The 20,196-nt window shown below is 40.1% G+C and overlaps 1 protein-coding gene across 1 annotated transcript; it reads left to right on the plus strand.

Moving 5' to 3' along the window:
• The first annotated feature begins 4,990 nt into the window (after positions 1–4,990).
• ap1m1 (adaptor related protein complex 1 subunit mu 1) lies at positions 4,991–19,940 on the plus strand. The gene is made up of 12 exons (XM_061693742.1): positions 4,991–5,141; positions 6,361–6,517; positions 7,301–7,368; positions 7,441–7,571; positions 7,669–7,816; positions 7,975–8,101; positions 9,971–10,113; positions 11,863–11,934; positions 12,119–12,277; positions 12,416–12,541; positions 18,935–19,010; positions 19,387–19,940. Exons 1-12 carry the CDS (start codon positions 5,100–5,102, stop codon positions 19,407–19,409), a joined length of 1,272 nt encoding a protein of 423 aa, XP_061549726.1. The 5' UTR covers positions 4,991–5,099; the 3' UTR covers positions 19,410–19,940.
• The last annotated feature ends 256 nt before the right edge of the window (positions 19,941–20,196 follow it).

A 20,196-nucleotide genomic window follows, 5' to 3' on the forward strand; every position in this document is an offset into this window, starting at 1 on the left:
TATCTCAATATCAACTTGCATTTGCCACGTCGTCGCCTATGAAAATCAATTTGAACAATTTCTCCGCCGGCGTCACACTACCACTGGATTTCAAACATCACGCCAGGCCTCTGTTCAGCCAGGTGCAAACTTTTCTTTTCTTTTTGTTTTTTTTGTTTTTTGGGGGACAGATTAGGAAGCTGGAAGATTCCAGTCATTAAAGTCATTCAATGTTAGCAGATTTTTGCATTTATATGCCAGTTAAGAATGATAAAAATGTGACTTAAAACTTTTATCATAGTGACGGTTTGATGGCCCCTCTGCGTTTTCATGGCGACTCCTTGAAATGACCATCAAACTTTGACGCCATGCTTTGTAGTGTCGCCATTTTGCAGCTTCAGACCAAAATGGCCGTTCCTGTTCAATTTCAGGCATGGGTCTTTCAGACTTTTTTGTGCATCCCTTTATGATTGACAAGTCAAACCAATTTTGTTTCGATTTTTTTATTTTTATTTTTTCAAGCGAGCGCAACTGAGCGACTACTCGGGAGTCATGTCCCGCACCCCTAAAATGCAAACATTTCCACCAGGGTACACAGACATGCAGAAATTGTTGAGTTTTCGGGCATGTTGACGCACCAGAAAAGGCCATTCATTGGCCGGAGGAATGCAGAATGATAAACTGAAACATTGGTTTGAAGCTAAAAAATTTTAATGAAACATGACATTCCCCCCCCCCCACTGGCATGTATAGAGACGAGCATAATCATGATCATCATCATCATCAAACTTGCAGTTACAATGTCTTCATTGAAAATTGCACGAGAACGCTGAGAGAGACCATTGGCAATCTAATAATCTTTATACAAATAAGTCTAGAAGATAATTTGCAGCATTGTGTGTGGAAAAAAATCTATTCATGTAACAATACATAGTCTATGAATAAGCATGACAGCTGTACATGAATAAATAATATTTAAACAGAATACTGTACTATATTATGCATGCTATTATGAGAATGTGAATGTAAACAAAAGCAGCAAGAATAGTCTTCAGCATTGTATGTAGCAAAAAAAAAACATGTACAGACCCATAATAGTTTATATACCTGTATAATCTAATGTATCAGGATTGACAAATTTACATGAATAAATAATATAGAAACAAAAAACTTTGTTATATCATACATACTATACAGATGTGAATGTGAACAGCAAGTACAGTCAGCAACATTGAGCTGTATGATGCAAAAAAAATTGTCATTTTATAATCTATATACTATATGGACAGTATAATCGTGTCTACATATTAGTACAACTATACATAAATTAGTATGATATATGATTTAGAAAACGTATACATGCCTCAATAAATATTTTATGTAAGCATGGATTTACATCTGTACATGGCAAAATAATATTTCAACAAAAATATTACACTATGCTATGCATGCAGTTATGCAAACATAAATGTGTACTGAAGAAAGACTAGTTAGCAGTGTTGTATGTCGCAAAAATGTAAGTTAATGGTCCATAAGACATAATCAAGTCTATCAGGGTTGATAAGTTTATATGAATACTAAAACCCCAATTCCAATGAAGTTGGGACGTTGTGTTAAACAGAAATAAAAACAGAATACAATGATTTACAAATCACGTTCAACTTATATTTAATTGAATACACTACAAAGACAAGCTATTTAATGTTCAAACTGATAGACTTTATTATTTTTAGCAAATAATCATTAACTTAGAATTTTATGGCTGCAACACGTTCTAAAAAAGCTGGGACAGGTGGCAAAAAAGGCAGTCATTCACAAGCAAAGATGGGGTGAGGTTCACCTCTTGGTGAATAAGTGCGTGAGAAAATAGTCGAACAATTTAAGGACAATTTTCCGCAACGTACAATTGCAAGGAATTTAGGGATTTCATCATCTATGGTCCATAATATCATCAAAAGGTTCAGAGAATCCGGAGAAATCACTGCATGGAAGCGGCAAGGCCGCAAACCAACATTGAATGCCCGTGACCTTCGATCCCTCAGGCGGCACTGTATCAAAAAAGTGGGTTGTATATTCCAGTCTACATATAAGCATTGTTTAATAACGATATATGAATATTAATATATAAATGGAATACTATTGCAAGTTATATACTGTATGCACATTTGAATGTGAACAGGAGCAAGAAGAGCACAATATATTTAATCAATATATTGTCTATGCATACAGTAAGAATGGATCGAAAACGATACATGAATAATAATAGACAAATGGAATAGAATAGGATGCAATATATATTGATGAGAATATTAAAAGCAGCAAAAAAGAGAAAAACTATACGCGTGTCAATAAATTGTCCACATATAAGCATGGATTGACAACAATACAGGAATACAGCAAAAGCTCATTTATTATGAGCTTATATTATATTATAGCGAATATATTATATTATTATAGCTTATGAGCTATTTATTATTTGTGAATTTATGAGATAAAACTCTGACTGTGGCTTGCGTTTTACATGCGTAAGATACTCAGCTCACCTTTTGTGAGTCATTAAAATCAATTGGCCAACAAAGCTGACTGGTAAGGTGAGTAATAGCACAACCCTGACTTTTAAAAAACCAACTGTGATGCACTGATTATGCAATAAATGAAATACAATACAGTGAGGGATTACTGTAATAATATTTAAATTGTATACTACAGTACGCCATACATGCACAAGTGAATGTGAAGAGCGGCAAGAATAGTCAACAGCGTTGCATGGATTGACAGCTATAAGGCAAAGAACAATAGTCAGTCACATTGCATGAGGGAAAAAAAGACAAACAGTCTGTATTTTGTGCAAATTCTTGACTCTTTTTGCAACTGTGTGTATGAACATTCACATTTAGTTTAGTTTTTAGGCATTTAAGACGACAACATTGCCTGAGGACGTCCTCCAAACTAAGCATGAAGTCATAAATATCAGTGGCACGAGCTCACTTTCGTGAACATGAACTCACATCACATCATGAGCTCAGTGCCTTATTTGGTAGCTCAGGATGCAGTCAGCACACGCACACTCACACACAACGTTGGTAAACCCTTTAAGGTAAGAATGATAAATGTAATTCTCATCTTCACACTATATATTGTTTTATCTGTGCAAGAAGAGGGAGAAGCGTTTGGGACAAACTCAAGAGAGGAAAGAGGGGAAAGGAGGAATCAGATGTAGAGTGCGAGAAATGGGAACCCTCCCACAGGAAAGCTCGACTCAACTCCTCTTCTCCTTATATGGTCAAAAACTCCCCAGAAAGCCACAGGATCGCCTTGGGAGCATTTCGTTGCAGAGTCCTGCTAAGTATAAACTAACGGAGGGCGAGTATGCAGAAGAACACACAAATCACTGCAAGTGTGTTTTATGTTTGGTAAAAAAAAAAAGTAACAGCACTGTAACACCTGTGCACTGAGTCAACAAACACGTCATCGCCCCTCTGCTCATCTGTACAAACATGTCTGCAAATTATACAGTGACAACCGCTGACTCCAGACATGAGTAAGGCAGAGAGAAGAGACTTATACATGAGAACACAACACAAGTCAATGTATTGCAGTCTGACTATCTAATACAAAACAGCTTAAAGCTTTTCTTTTTATGAAAGTGCTTTAGTTTGTCTTCTTTTCAGGAAATGAACAATGCACACAGAAAACAAGCAAATTCTCCAATAAATGAAGGATTCCCAAAATGAACAAAATGATATATATGCACAAAAAGAACATGCTTAAAAAAAGGTAACATCACAATTTAAATCTTTTCTTTTTAAGAAAGTGCAACATCAGTAGTTTGACTTCATTTTGGAAAATGAACAATCCACACCAAAAAAAAAAAAAAAACAGCTCAAAATTCTCCACAAAATGAAAGCTTCTTAAATTAAGTATCGTATGCAATAACATTAATAAGAATACATATTTAATAATGTACAACGGTTTGATTTTTTTTCTTTTTAGGAAAGTGCAACATAAATAGTTTGTCTTCTTTATAGAAAATGGACAATGCAGACAAAAACTGCTCAAAGTGTATTTTCCAATAAATAAACATTTCTTAAAGTATCGTAGACAATAAAATCAATAAAAAATAATATTTTACAATATCTAACAGTTTCAATCATTTCTTTTTGTATAAGTACAACAGCAATAGTTTGTCTTCTTTACAGAAAATAAACAATGCAGACACAAACTGCTCAAAGTAAATTCTCCAATAAATGAAACATTCTCAGATAAACAATACACTACAATAAGGCAGAAAAACACATTCAATGACACATAAAGGTCTAAATCATTTCTATTTAGGAAAGTGCAACATCAGCACTTAGTATTGTTTTTAGGAAATGAACAGTTAGTTCAGACAAGGGCATCAGTAACATTTTGAACGGTGTTAATTATTATACATAAAACCCACCAATGGCTTTTCTTCTCGCTTTGCCTCCATCTGAAGTTGTTTGAATGCCACTCGAAGCAAAATGCTCGCCAATATGTCCGCTATCCAGAGACCGAGCCGTACTGTAATTGCTAACGGCCTTCCGTGTGGAAACTCGGCACGCCTCTGTACCGTACACCAAGTGTGAAATTAAACAACCAGTCAAATTTTGGTCAGCAATCTCTGTCAAGAAAATGTGCAGTCAGTGGCTGGCTTGTAAGACACAGGAAAACCCCCTAAAACCTGCCGATCTGAGAAGGACTACTTTGAGAGAAGCAGTGTGTTGCCAGAAAAATTGTGACACAATTCAAAATGGACCTGGACTTATTTTGTCTGTCAGCACTTTGGTTAGGGAACCCCTGATACAGTATATTGAGTTATATTTGGCTTGGGGCCCCCAACGATCCAGTCGTGTCCTGACAATGATAATACTCCATCTTGGCAGCGACATGTGTCACTTTGAACAGGCCCACTCGTCCCCCCTTCCTCCTAGTCAACAGAGGGCGCTGAATGGCGTGACAAAAGAGGAAGTGCCACTCACCAACATATTCCCCCCCGCCCCTCCAGTATTATGAATGAGCGTCTGAAATTAATTTCCCCCTCGTAACCGGTCATCATCTCGTGAAGTCGAGGCGCTCGGCGTGACAAAAACTCCAAAATGTCTGCGAGCGCCGTTTACGTCTTGGATTTGAAAGGAAAGGTAAAGACATAACTGGGCCGACCGGCTAGCGTTAGCCTAGCAGCTACTAGGTAGCCGCCATGCTAGCGCATTCCTCGCTGACAGCTTAATGCGAGGTGGATAACGGTCAATCATTAAGAATGTCGTGTGGATTAAAATTAATGCCGCTAAATGTAAAGTGAACATGGGAGCGGTTGGGTGTGCAGTATGTGTCAAACGGTAGCCGACGTGATGTGAAGGTTTTAATAACACATCCGACAAGCTGACAGCTGTTTGCGCTCTTATTGTACACTAGGATGCCAAGCAAACTCACATATCATTGTTTCAAATAAGGTCCTGCAGTGCTGTTTCCCATCAAATGCACGGATTTATAAACACAATACTATATATTTCGATAGATTTATGTGTGTATATATATATATATATATATATAATATTTTACCTCAGCTGTTTCAATGTGGCAAACAGTGTACATAGGGTTTTGTTGGTTTAAGGGTATTATTATTATTACCGAAACTACTACTTTTGGTCTTTTTTTTCCATTTCTAAGGGATAATGCATGCATTTTAATGGCGACTGAACCTTTTTTTTTTTTTTTTTTTTTGCGCACCTCTAAAATTCTTTTAATTTTTTTAATTTCTTTTTTTTTTTTTTTACTTTTGTACATTGCTAAACGTTTTTTTAAATAACTACAGCTGTTTCAATGCTGCAGACATTTTTTGTGCAAACCACAATTCCAATGAAGGTGGGATGTTGTGTAAAAGAGATTAAAAACAGAATACAATGATTTGCAAATCATTTTCAACCAATATTCAATTGAATACACTACAAAGACATAATATTTCATGTCCATACTGATGAACGTTATTTTTTTTTCTCGTTTTCAAGAATGGGGCAAGTTCACCACTTCACTAAAACAAATATATATTTATTTATTTCCACATGGTGTGAAAATATTTGTTTGTTTTTTTTTGGGGGGGGGGGGAATCCCTTTTGTTATAACCTATGTAAACACCTTAATAAAAATCCTTAACTATTAAAAAAAAAAAAAAAAAAAAGTCTTGACAGTTATTCATAATAGCCACCACCTTGTACAATTGAAATAAGCAGAATCTAGCCTTCTATAATGTCCAATCCTTCTAATTCTATATATAATTAGTATTACTTATTTCCACTTTGGCTGCACATGCTCAGAAGGATTCTAGCTTCATAAAAAGCAACTGTGGCTTGTTCCCGTCAGGTGCTGGTGTGCCGAAACTACCGCGGCGATGTGGACATGTCCGAGATCGAGCACTTCATGAGTCTCCTGATGGACAAGGAGGAGGAGGGGACGCTGTCTCCCATCCTGGCCCACGGCGGCGTGCGCTTCATGTGGATCAAACACAACAACCTCTACTGTATCCTTCCGTTTCACCGCGTCACAAACTAAAGGATTGCTCACACTTGGCTGCTTGAGACATACAGTGAACCCCTGCATATTTGCAATTTGTCTTTTTTTTTTTTTCATAACCTATTCTCCTTATTTGCAAACAATCTATTGGCTATTCCCTGTTTTGTGCCCAGGACAAAACAATTAAAGTATTACTTTGGTACCATCTGGTGGTGTCTTGGTGTTGTTGTTAGGTTTGTGTTCTCTAAATCAGTGTTGTTGTTTTTTTTGCCTGGGTTTGAGATGTTTTGTTGGTGATCCTTGAATGCACCTCGTGCACAGTCAAAAGTGAAACTGAATGTACACTACTGGTCAAATATTTTAGAACACCTCAATTTTTCCAGTTTAAAAAAAATTATATTCACGTCGTTCAGTGTCTCATTGTACTGTGAAATGAAAGCACAGAACAAATCAATTCAAGTTAAGAAGAAAAGAAAAATTGTGGAATCAATCTACAAACCAAAATGTATTTTAAAATTTAGGCTTAGGAACTATTATTCAAAATGTTCTTCCACACTCTGTTGCAGAAGTTGCCATTAATGTGTGGCACTTGTAATTTGCTTTCATTCTGTCCAGTTCATCCGAGTACATATATTTAAAAAAAGAAAAAAATAGGTGTCACATGATAAATGCGATGGCTCCTCTATGATAATTGCCAACTTGCACAATGCAAATAATCTTGAAATGTGGTTCACTGTGCTGCTTTGTACTTTGATTGTTAAAAAAAAATTCTTAACTTGAATTGCCTCAGTAGTGGCAACATCCAAGAAAAACGCCAGCGTTTCCTTGGTTTTCTCCTTTTTGTACAAAATTGTCCAGGTAGGAATTGTATTTTGAAAAGCAGCAATTCTTGATGTATTGATTACTAAAGCGACGTTTGTGAACCTCAAGGTTTTTTCCGAGTATTTCAAAGAACTGGAGGAAGAAAGCATCCGGGATAACTTTGTCATCATATACGAGCTGATGGATGAGCTGATGGATTTTGGCTACCCGCAGACCACTGACAGCAAGATTCTGCAAGAGTGAGATATCCCATAATGCAATGCAGAGTGGAGAGGCGCAGACAGTGGCGGACTGTTTGACTGTTTCGCCTCCCGTGTGTTTTGTTCCCCCCGCCAGGTATATAACTCAGGAGGGTCACAAACTGGACACGGGCGCCCCTCGCCCACCCGCCACTGTCACCAACGCGGTCTCCTGGCGCTCGGAGGGCATCAAGTACAGGAAAAACGAAGTCTTCCTGGACGTTATCGAGTCGGTCAATCTCCTGGTAGGAACTGTTTGTTTTAGCCTCATGTAAGCTTGTCTTGTGTTGCTCTCGGAATGCTTCAAATGTCCTTCCTGTGTGTGCCACAACATCCTTCAGTCAAGATGGCAAAGCTTGTGCTGCATTTTAAAAAGCTTCTCTGTGATACCTCCATTCTTCAGGTCAGCGCCAATGGCAACGTTCTGCGCAGCGAAATTGTCGGCTCCATTAAGATGCGTGTCTTCCTGTCCGGCATGCCCGAGTTGCGCCTTGGCCTCAACGACAAGGTTCTATTTGAAAACACTGGACGTGAGTTCCCGCAATACGATAACACACCAGGGGCTCTAATTTGTGTCAAAACGTGCGGGCATTTTCTTTACAAAAGCTTTGGCTTCGAGATCAATTAATCAATTCATTGGAAATAATAAATGGGCAGGAAACTCATTCAAAATTTATTCCAGTGCCAATCACTGGACACCAGTTTCCATGATAACGAACAGTGGCTCTCATTTGGGTCAAAACATGGTGCTGGTTTGTTTTAGAGACGCTGTTATGCACTAAAGTTAAGGATGGGAATTTTACGAGCATTATGGCATTGTTAATACAACAAATCTAATGGTGGCCTAAGAGTTTTTCACAGTATTGTATTTGATTTGAGTATGGCCTAAAGTAACTGTCAATTAATCAATTAATTAAAAAAAATCTCATGGGATAGGAGACTGTCACTCTGAATTATCTAAACTCCTGTTTCCATGCAAGTGTGATATTGAGCTCAATAATGCTGCACGCTTCTCATAGCTGGTGACCTTTTCTTTAGAATGCAAGCTAGTTCAGGTTGAATCAACACTGTCTCAATTTTGCCTCAATTGCTTCGGGTAGACTTTACACCGATCTTATCGGCCTGATCGGTATCGGCCGATAATTAGCATTTTATGCTGATCGGCTTTAATGTCATAATTCGCCGTCATTGATCGGCTCCGCAAAAGACATTTACTCCGCGTTGCCATCCTGTGGTATATTTGAATCCAAAAGCTAGTTTATTTTTAGCCTTGTCACGTGTCTTTTGACGTAGTACTGTAAATATCTGACCACCAGTAAAGGTGGTATGGGACAGACAACACGTAATCAGACTACAAGACAAATTAATTTTTTCCGATTGCACTAAGTCAGACAACTGCAGTAAAATCTTGTATTCCGATACGACCACATCCTGTTTTTTACGATCATTGGGCTTTAAATTGACAACTCAAACGCGACCGGATAGACTCGTTACCGTGGCCACGACAACAACAATCGATCGCGTCGTGTGTATTATTAGAACTAAATGGGGAAAAACCTGCGTTGGTGGTCACCGGTGCTCGGGAGAGGACTTTAATTCAAGGCTCGCTTGAGGTATGTTCACGTACTTTTAATACGATACGCCTCGCAAGCTGGCAACAAAACGTGATGTAGCCTAGCAAGCCAGTGCTAGCACTAACGGTTGTACCGGTGTTCTGTTGAATCATGCTCTAAAGCTCCGGTGTGTGTGATGTAATTACAATAAAATAATATATTTATGTAATATATATTTATTTAATAATAAATTAGCACCCATTATTTCTGTCATGTTGTAATGTTGGTTTGACCTGACTGATTAGAATACATGACCTGACTAGAGCACTGATTTCCAACCTTTATGGAGCCAAGGCACATATTTTAGAATTGAAAAATCCCACAGCACACCAACAAACAAAAATGTCACAAAAAATGGATACATTAATTACTGTATGTACTTCCTGTCATCTAATAGGAGATAATTTATTTGTTCTGTCTGTCACTATGCCTCGCTGGCATAAATAGATGAACAAAGATATATTTATTGCAAATATAATTTCTTGGGGCAATTAAGTAAATGAACATTTAAATAGACACATTGCTCCATCTTGTGATCGGATCGGTGATCAGTTATCGTTCTTTTAAACTCGCTGATCGGCCCCAAAAATCCTGATCGTGTAAAACCTAGCTTCAAGAACTCATGAGTCAATGATCAATTCCACACAATGGTAACCATTGATTAATTGCCTGTTATGTTCATCCGGACTGGATAAAAATGATAGAATTGACTTTTACTTGACACCGTTCAGTTACGCTCCGGCTCTTCGCGGAAAATATCGTCTGTCGTGGTTTCTTTCATTTCAGGTGGTAAGAGTAAGTCAGTGGAGCTGGAGGACGTCAAGTTTCACCAGTGCGTCCGCCTGTCTCGCTTTGAGAACGACCGCACCATCTCCTTCATCCCCCCCGACGGCGAGTTCGAGCTCATGTCCTACCGCCTTAACACTCACGTGAGTACAATGTTTTTTCGGTGGAGTTCAAAACACATTTAAAAAGATTTTCATGGAGAAATGAGGAACAAGAACCGAGTCCAAAGTCTCATAACTCCCAGGAACATAAACACAGAATGCAGAGCGAACACTGTCAACCAGAATGCTAATCTACGATTTTTCGCTAAAGACTCCTCAACACACAGTCCATCCATCCATTCTCTGAACCGCATATCCTCACTCGAGTTGTGGGTGTGCTGTAGTGCATCTGTATCTGAATTTATTCTTTTTAATAATGTTGTTATACTGAAGCTAACTAATATGAAATATTTCTTACCATTACTGGGACTTCTGGTGCCGCATGGTTTTGCTGATGGCTTTGTAGTGTGGTTGATTCGTGATGAGGTTAAGCTTCATGCAGGGGTTGAGGTTTCCGTACATTAACAGTGATTGTGGATTGGTCTCGATGTTTTTATTTTTTTATTTTTTATTTTTTATGTGAGAGATAAATATGTGAGAACGACTACTCCCCATGCATATGTAGAGCCAAACATGCTCAATACAGCAATACGCACACGCCACAGTGTTATGGTTGGTGTTGTACTTGAGATGAGCAACACAATCAACCCACTATCGGTGAGGCTCCTTCCCCAAACTAGATATATGTTGTAGTACCAAGACTGACCTGTAAGAGGCAGTACGTTGCCACGGGGCATCCAGACTAGTGAAGGACTCGAGAAACACGTTATAAAAACACCCTCTTGAAGGCTGGTGGGCTGATACCAGATGATGCTTTTTGATGATTTGAGCCCAAGAAATAAAGGCTTTTTACATTGAAATATGCCTGTGAATATTAGCATTCATCCACGTCATTTCATTCTCAGTGCTGCCGATGAAGCCTGCTCGGATGGGAGGCGAAGCGTCTTCCAAGACAACCAAAACAGTCCAGTTGTGATTGATTTGATGCTCTGAGAATTTTAGATTTCAAGTATCCAACTGAATGCCTGGACTTGGAATTCTTTCGAACCACTTTTTAATCAATATTTAGCCGTTCCATGAGCACTATACAGAGATACCAATAATACAGCACAATACAATAATACAGTAGCACAATGCAGGGATACCAGCAGCACTTCAGCCTCTCTTTGCCTTGACTCAACACAACCAATCGCTCCTCTTTTTCTGTCTCCAGCAACAACGCGAGCCTCAGGTTGCTATTGTTCCTTTCCACGTCACATTTATGGAGTCAGTGGCTCTATGCTGACCGCACAAATAAGGATTTGCAGTTGTAAATAGTAAACAGGTTTAACGATTAACGATTGAATACACGACTACACACTATTCAATTAAATATAGGTTGTACATGATTTGCAAATCATTGTATTCTGTTTTTATTTATGTTTAACACAACGTCCCAACTTCATTGGAATTGGGGTTGTACAATTGTCGGCCTCGAGCAGAGTGGGTAGGAAAACAAATCACCCTTAACACACCCCATACCTCAGGATAATCTGTCAGAGATCAACAATCGGGCCTTTGCTGAATTCTATTTGGAAGAGATGGTGTAAAAAAATGCTCAAGTTAGGCCCCACTGTTGGTATGTGTGCACAGTAAGCAGTTTAAAAGAAGACCCGTTTTCTGCTCTAGTAATAATGTATGTTGTCCAGTAGAGGGAGACTATGTAATAAGTAAGAGAATGATCTGAATGAATTTGCAGGCAGATGAATGAATTTGCATGCAGATGATAGACTGTGCTGTTGTTTGTCTCAGGTGAAGCCTCTGATCTGGATTGAATCCGTCATCGAGAAGCATTCTCACAGTCGCATCGAGTACATGATTAAGGTAAGTTCTGGTATTTTCTGGTTGCTATAGTTGCATTGGCCAGTGTCAGTCCATTATTGAACAATTACATGGTAATGAATTCACTTTTGTTGTCATGTGCGTGACAAGAACGCTCAAAGCAACAAACTGGTTTCTCATCTTGGCTCATTTGTTCACCTACTTGTCCTGCCACCACCCATCGTAGGCCAAAAGCCAGTTCAAACGGCGCTCCACCGCCAACAACGTGGAGATCCACATTCCTGTGCCAACAGACGCTGACTCTCCCAAGTTCAAGACCACGGTTGGCAGCGTCAAGTGGGTTCCAGAAAACAGCGAGATCGTCTGGTCCATCAAGTCCTTCCCTGTGAGTGACTCATAAAAAAGACTGCGTGTTATGCAAATATTACTTGTTGGTCTTGCGGTGACTCATTCTGGAGCCAAACCAGCCTGCTTTTAATTCTCCCGCAACATGTCGGTTTCTAAGATGTTGTCCTCGTGACAGGGCGGCAAGGAGTATCTGATGCGGGCCCACTTCGGACTTCCGAGCGTGGAAGCAGAAGACAAGGAGGGGAAGCCCCCGATCAGCGTCAAGTTTGAGATCCCTTACTTCACCACCTCAGGCATCCAGGTACGAACCACTGGAAATGCAGCTGATGCCTCTGGGTGAAAGACTCTTATTAAAAAGTGGCTTGGTACTACTTTACCATTAATCATTAGTTGAACTCTTACTGTAAGTCATAATAGTGAAAGGGACCTCCTACCTGCCAAATTGAGCGTAAAATGAGTCATTTAAGGTCACCGCAGTTGAGTGTAATGCATAAAAACACATCCTCCTCACTATCTCCACATTGGAATTTAGACAATTCAAACCGGGCAGTCGAGCAGCGGCAAAAGTTCACTTAGTAATAGAGCAGCTGTCTGACCGGCCTTTGTGTTTATCACGGAGGGGGAAAAAAAAAAAAAATTCATTAAAATAAAAAATGTTCCCATTAAAACAATGATGCAAATGAGCTTCCTCCTCAAAGCGCTGCTGGCAGCATCAAACCACGCAGACTGCATAATGACAGTCATCCCATGATCAGAAGCGATGCCGGAACGCGACATCACATTTTCCCATGTCGTGACGGGACGCAATGCGAACGCAACTCGGCAACGCATTCAAAGACTTGTTTGTGCTTTGCTCAGGTCGCCGTAATTACACACATGCGTTCCACATCAAACCGAAGTTTAACAATGTACATATTCTTTTTTTAATTGACTAACGTTGCAGAAGTTTGATTTTCCCATATGAGTCAAAGACATTCCATCACACCACACACAGTATGTTGTATGTAAAGAGGGGGGGGGAAACTGTGATTCCAAAGCAATGAGCTTTAACCTAATTGCTCTTTTGAGCAACTTATGTTTATGAAAACAAAACATGCATACATGTCCAGTATGATATTTTGTTGGTATCTGCCACCGTGCATTTCTAGTGGAACAATGTTTTAACTATATCTTGAATTATTATAACAGTACAATTTCAACTGTACCTTTTGATGCACTATGATAAGGTTATTAATGGCATTAGTAATGTGTTGTGAATCATTTGTAAACAACTGTAAACCACATCTCATAAGAGGGTTGATTCACTGTATGGCAAGTTCAAAGTACAGCCACATTGAATGGAGCCTATTGAGCTTCTACCAGTTTATAGTTGACAAAAAGGAGCCATTTTGTGAAGAAATGTTATTTATGAAGGGCTACTGCTTCTAAGCCACAAAGGGTCAAAATATGGCATAGATACTTTATTCGTCAAGTGAGGCAAATACAAATTTCACAGCAGCAATATTCACAAATATATGCTCATATTAAGTATATCGTTAACCTAATAGCTTAGGTGCCTAGGTACATTTGAACATTTGTGGAAAACAAGAAAAAACAAAAACATTTTACAAGCATGGTGGTATTTTTTATACATAGTGTAACAGTAAGTTAAAAATGAATTATGCTATGAGGTGCTAAATCGTTAGCTATGAGGCTAATGATTTAGAAAACAATCAAATAGAGGAGCAGTATTGAGGAGGAATCGAAAGAAATTTAAATCTAATTTAAGCAAGAAGGGGGGGGGAAAAAATGAAGATTAAGTTGCCGTTTGTTGGTATGTTTAAGTATGAGTATTTTATAAGTGTAGTCTAATTATGCTACAATAATATTTATACAATTTGTACAAAGCGGGAAGTATATCATTGACACTGAGATAGAATGATGAATTAGAACACACTCAGTATGTACAGTGTATGAAACTGTTGATATCCATCATATGTATGCATAATATATATTGAAAGTCGTGTTTGAAAAAGAAGTAGAAATTATGAGGTATAAATATGGATAATATAAACAGAGATATAAATATGAAAAAATGTACTGTGATTGTATTGTAATTGACTGTACATATGTCTTACTATTTGGCAAGCAGTTCTTCTGTAATCATTTGTGTCAGTTCATCAAAAAAGTGGAGACAAGCTAAGACAATTAGGGGTAAAGTGGTACCAGGTAACTTCTCAACGAGACTTGAGTGTCTTTTAATGCATCGTCTGCATCCGGCATTTGACATTTGCCATGATTTTGAAGTCAGCGCGGACATCATGCAGCACACCCAGGAATGAGGCGCTCCTATTAAAGTCAAGTGGAAAGTATGATACTAATAATTTGGTCATTCTCACTTTGCTCACTGGATGACCAGTGGTTACGGGCGAGCCCTGATGAAGACGTCTACACGCTTACTGCGAAACGCTACTTGAGACAAGCGTGAGAGACTTTATCTTCAATTGGGTGACTTCGACTTTTCTCGAAGAATTTTCTCCAATGTGGCCACCCATGTTCCCATCCGAATCGTGTGTCAGGCTGTTATATTAGAGGGCAGCGGCAAACATCGTCTCGTGCTTTTCGTGCCGCTTGCTCCGTGCGAGCAGTGGCAGTGAAGTTTAATTAACCTTTGTAAATATCAGAGCATAGGAAAGTTCCCCTTAACTGCGCCACTAATTGCAGAGAGGGCAGCACAATTGAAGTGTGCGAGATGCATTTAAGCGCTTGTATAAATGTGGCAAGGCCACACTTATGGCAGGTGGCAATTGACGCCAGCTAAGGTGACAAGACGGGAAGGCGGACGCTTGCCTCTTTGACAGAGATGCCACAAAATTACAGCATCAGAGCTGGAACGCAAGCGCCACGATTTATGTACCTTTTACGCAACTAAGCGGGATATTGCCATAACAACAACCCGGCATCTCGCAATCAGACGCTTCAATGGGTCACAACGTTAGATCGCGGGGTGATGAATTAAACTCTAAAGTTGCTTTCATCAGAACAGGGAGAGAGAAGTGAGTGACGGGTGCTAAATGTCCCATTCGGCATTGTCAAATACCCTTAGACTCAGGCTCCCTGTCACGGATCTGATAACACCTCAGAAAGTGCAAAATTCTCGGATCGATTACGTCTCCCTCATTCATAAGGTTGGATCATCTTTATTTCGGGCTGGCAGGGGCAACTTTGTCCACAGTCAACAAAACGCCATCAAAATACCATATGACTTAGTTGCAGGATAGTGATTCCTTTATTCCATGCCATTTATCCAGAACAGCAACACGGAATGAAGACAACATCGCAAACAAATTCCAGAATTTTAAAGACTGTGGCGTCTTGATGGGTGCGCTGATAGTACATCAGGAGGTGGAAAATTTAGGACAGGCACTGGGTCGATGTGAGCTGGGGGCTGGAACGGCACAAGCGTGTCCACACAGTCAGTCAAAAACGTCATCAAAATACCATCCAATCATGTGCGTTTTGTTAGATTCCCCCCACACCCCCTTGTCCCATTTCTATAGAAAAGCGACACGCGCTACATGGGAAACAGTCACAAGGTAGGATTTTGAAGATGGTGGCTTTTGATGTCGTTTTGCGTATGGATCGACTCGTACCTCAGAAGGGGATAAATTCACAGGTTGTCCTTGTCCCTCCGCTTTCATTAAGACACGTACTTTACACAGAACAGCAACGAAGGAAAAAAAGGCCTCTCTACATTGCAAACCTCCAAGGTGGAATGGTATTTTTGTGGCTTTTGATGCCATTTTGTGGCTAGCTCTGATAGTACCTTTGTACCCCATTCATGAGGGCAAACACTGTATCGACGTGGGGTCAGGCTGGCACGACTTGACTGGTTTCATGCAGTTGGCAAAATGCCAAGAAATTATCATCAAAATTCCATTCTTGCTTGTGACTTTGTTTTCCTCTGCCATTTATACAGACGAGCGACACGGATAAAAAGGCATCTTTACACAAGCTTGAATGGTATTTTGGTGGCTTTTTGATCGCATTTTGCTGGCTGCTGTGATAGTATCTCAGAAGGTGGAAAATTCCTTGGTCAACTTTTTCCCCCGCATTCATGAGCACAAAAGCGAGATTGAGATGAGATCTATGCAGTCAGCAAAACGCCATCAAATTACCATCAAAATTCCATTCTTGCTCGTAACTTTGTTTTCCTGTGCCATATATACAGAACAGTGACACAAAAAGGCATCTCTCCATTGCAAATTCAGAAGCTAAAACGGTATGTTGGCAGCTTTTTGATGGCGGTTTGCTTACTGCTCTGAGAGTAGCCCCGAAGGCGGAAAATTCCTGGGGTCAACTTTGTCCCTCCCGTTAATGAGGACAAACGCTGGATCGACGCGGGATCCACGCAGTCAGCGAAACGCCATCAAAAAGCCACCAAAATACCATTCTAGCTTGTGATTATGTTTTCCTTGCTGTTTCTAAAGAACATTGACACAGAAAGAAGGCATCTCTTTATTGCAAACAAAGTCATAAGCTAGAATGGTATTTTGGTGGCTTTTTGAAGCCGTTTTTTTGCTGACTGCGTGGACACGGTCGCGCCGTGCCAGCCCGATGCCGCGTCAATCCATCGCTTGGTCTCGTGTATCCAGGAGCCGCGGCTCTCCGTGACCTCGCTGGGTCGAGGGAAAACAAGACGACCAGAGAGCCGAGGACCGCCGCCAGTCCGCTAACAAATTCCTTGCTTTCCCGCTCTCATCTGGAAGCCGGTGTGACAGAGACATGGCGGTTTATCCCCCCCCCCGTCAAAAAATAAATAAATAAATAAAAAGGACATGTCAGCCTTACGGTGGTCAAATGCGCATCCGGGCCTCTTAATGGTGAGCATCCGCATGTGAGGTCAAGTCATTGGTGCACAGGAGTGCTGTTTACATGCACATACACAGAAATTAGCTGCAATCTTTCCGATATAAGTTGTGACAGCGAACTCCGCTGTGTCATCCAATTGCATTTCTGTTTAGGTGGAAGGATATTTCTGGGCCTTTTTCTCGAAACCCAGTCGTGTGGTAACACTCGGCCAGCTCGATTGTCGGTTAACGGCTTGTGAAAGTCATATGGGGGATTGTGCTGATGTGACCAAAAAAGATAAACACAGTCATGTTGAAGAAACACGTTTTCCCTCGAACGGTGGTTCTGTAGCTTCTTCCCCCTTCTTGTGAGTCACGGCGCTGCTTCCTCAAGTCCTCGTATTGCAAGACTCCCTGAAGATGAACTCTTCATCCTCCTTAGAGCTCGAAAGGTCTGTGGTTTGGACAGGGGGAGCGTTGGGCCTGCAAAACCATACAAAGTTCTAGAACTTTTCCTGTCCTTCGCACTTGCTCTACTAAAAATATCTTTAATCCCTCAAGCCACCAAACAGTAAATTCTGGTACGGTTTAGAAGAGTCAACCCTAATCTGGTTTGTGTTTTTAACGAGGTGTTCGTAGGCCAGATGGCTTCGTTACCAATGCATATAACAGCATGATACAGCAGGGGTATCTAATGTCCCGAAAGTGTCTTTATAATTTAACAAATTTATTACAAACAAAAATGTATAGACAAATCTGTGAAAATTATTACAAAATAAGTATATATATATATATATATATATATAGATATATTGCTTGTTTGTGTGGTCATTTTTCATAAATTTGGTCCTCCACTCCTCACTTTAGCCAACACACTTCCTGGCACCATAAATTTCTTGTGCCATGCACGTCTTGACGGACATGACGCCGGATGTCTTCACTACTTTTTTCGTAGAGTCTGGCCTAGCTGATTTTGTTCCATTAGACCACGACACATATTGTGCCTTTTCATCAGGAGCCATTTTTAGGGGTTTATTTAACATAACCCATCCACAGGGTACCTGAAATAAGGTAGCACGGTGGAATAGAGAATAGAGAATTGATTTCCAACCTTTATGAAGCCAAGGCACACATTTTACAATTGAAAAATCTCACGGCACCCCAACAAATAAAATGTCACAAAAAGTGGATACATTATTTATTATATGTACTTCCTGCCATCTAATAGAAGAGCATTTATTTTTTCTGTCCGTCACTAAGCCTCACTGGCATAAATAGATGAACAAAGATACATATTTCTTGTAAATAAATATGTTTTGGAGCAATGAAGTAAAATTTGATAATTTCCCACAGCACACCTGAAAAGCGCTCACGGCACACTAATGTGCCATGGCACACTGGTTGGGAATCACTGGAATAGAGGTTAGCGCGTCTGTCTTACAGTTCTGAGTTTCGGGGGTTTGAACTGTGTGGAGTTTGCAGGTTCTCCCCGTGTTTGCGTCGGTTCTACTCCCACATCCCAAAAACATGCATGTTAGGTTAATTAAAGTCTCAAAATTGTCCATAGGTGTGTATATAAGTGTGAATGGCTGTTTGTCTATTTGTGTCAAGTGATGGACTGATGAGCAGTCCACTGTTTATCCTGCTTCTCACCCAAAGTCAGGCTCCAGCTCACCTGCGACCCTAATGAGGATAAGCAATATAGAATACCTGAAATAGAATACCTGAAATACCCAAACGCAATGTGATTAAAAATGAACGTATGATATTGGAACTAGAAATGGTACCTGATTTGGCCAGCATAAAAGCGTCAATAGTCACGATTGTAGTGAGTGTTGTGTTTGTAACTTTGCATTTATTGGCAGGTGCGCTACCTGAAGATCATCGAGAAGAGCGGCTATCAGGCTCTGCCATGGGTGCGCTACATCACGCAGAATGGAGGTAAGTACACACACACACACACACAACACAACACAGACATTAGGCAAGAGTTAGGCAATGGCCTGCAATGTTGTGGGAACTGATGCACTTCTATAAAAATAAGAAGAGCTACAACATGAGGCAACTTCCTGTGAAATCTGTGAAAGTGAATTTTTTTTTTTTTTTTTTTTTTCCCCTCCCCCTTTTGTATCATAATGCGGAAAAGGTTGCGTATGTTGGGTCTTTAAGTTCACTAATTGCCACACATCCACATCTCATTTCCTTGGTTGTCCTGTCCTCCCGGATTGGAAAGCTGCCGCCACTCGATTTCTCTACAATTGCACCTCTTTTATTTATTCGTATATTAGATTAAGTCTTGTCCCATTTCCTCCCACAGATTACCAGCTCCGCACCCAGTAAGGCAACGCCTCAGCCAGGGCGGGAGGAAGCCGGACGACGGCAGTGGCGGTGGGGGGTGGTGCGGCTAATGAGCCGTCGTTGGCAGGTGTCAGTCAGTAGCCCGCAGAGGACTGACTTACTTGTTTTTGATAATTTTCCAGTCAACGCAAATAGACGGAGAGTTCGTACGTCGGGGGAAAGCGCTAAGTTTTCCAGTGTGTGGCCAACTAAAGCAGGAGTCATGTTTACACGCAGTGTCATCAGTAGGTCACAAACATCACACACCTCTTTGTTGATTATTTTTATGTATATATTTGCTACATATCAATGAGGTCAGTGTTATTATTAGTTACAAGTGAGCCAATCAGTATGTCTCTTTGTGTTAACAGTGCCATCAGCTTTTCCCCTTTGTCGGCTTTCAAACGCGCGTAAAAAAAAAGAAAATCAAACCGTTCATGTTGCAGTTGGTTGCATGGCGATTCCTCATCTATAACCCCATTCTCTATGTAACCACATCCTGTAAAATCATTAAATGTATATTTAGAGAAAACACTTGCAGACTCCCCTCATCATTGGTGGACACCCCTAAATTAAGGCTATTTTTTTGGTCAGTTTTACTTCCCAATTCTGATTTCGTGCCTAAATCTGATATTTATTTTCTACTTCCAAGTGACCCATATCCCATTTAATTGTTTACATTTATTGAAGACCTGAAACAACCAGTACATGCCCCAAAATGATGTAAACAACGTCATTCATGTGGTAAACGACCATTAAATATTAGTGAAGTCGTAAATGAGCATCTCCG

Source organism: Phycodurus eques, chromosome 13 (genome assembly GCF_024500275.1).
Source record: "Phycodurus eques isolate BA_2022a chromosome 13, UOR_Pequ_1.1, whole genome shotgun sequence".
NCBI lineage: Eukaryota > Metazoa > Chordata > Actinopteri > Syngnathiformes > Syngnathidae > Phycodurus > Phycodurus eques.

Excerpts from the sequence above, each read along its gene's own strand:
- ap1m1 (XM_061693742.1), top strand. The coding sequence starts at position 5,100 with ATGTCTGCGAGCGCCGTTTACGTCTTGGATTTGAAAGGAAAG. Across the intron at positions 7,572-7,668 it reads GACAGCAAGATTCTGCAAGA|GTATATAACTCAGGAGGGTC; the intron begins GTGAGATATCCC and ends TCCCCCCGCCAG. Across the intron at positions 12,542-18,934 it reads TCACCACCTCAGGCATCCAG|GTGCGCTACCTGAAGATCAT; the intron begins GTACGAACCACT and ends ATTTATTGGCAG.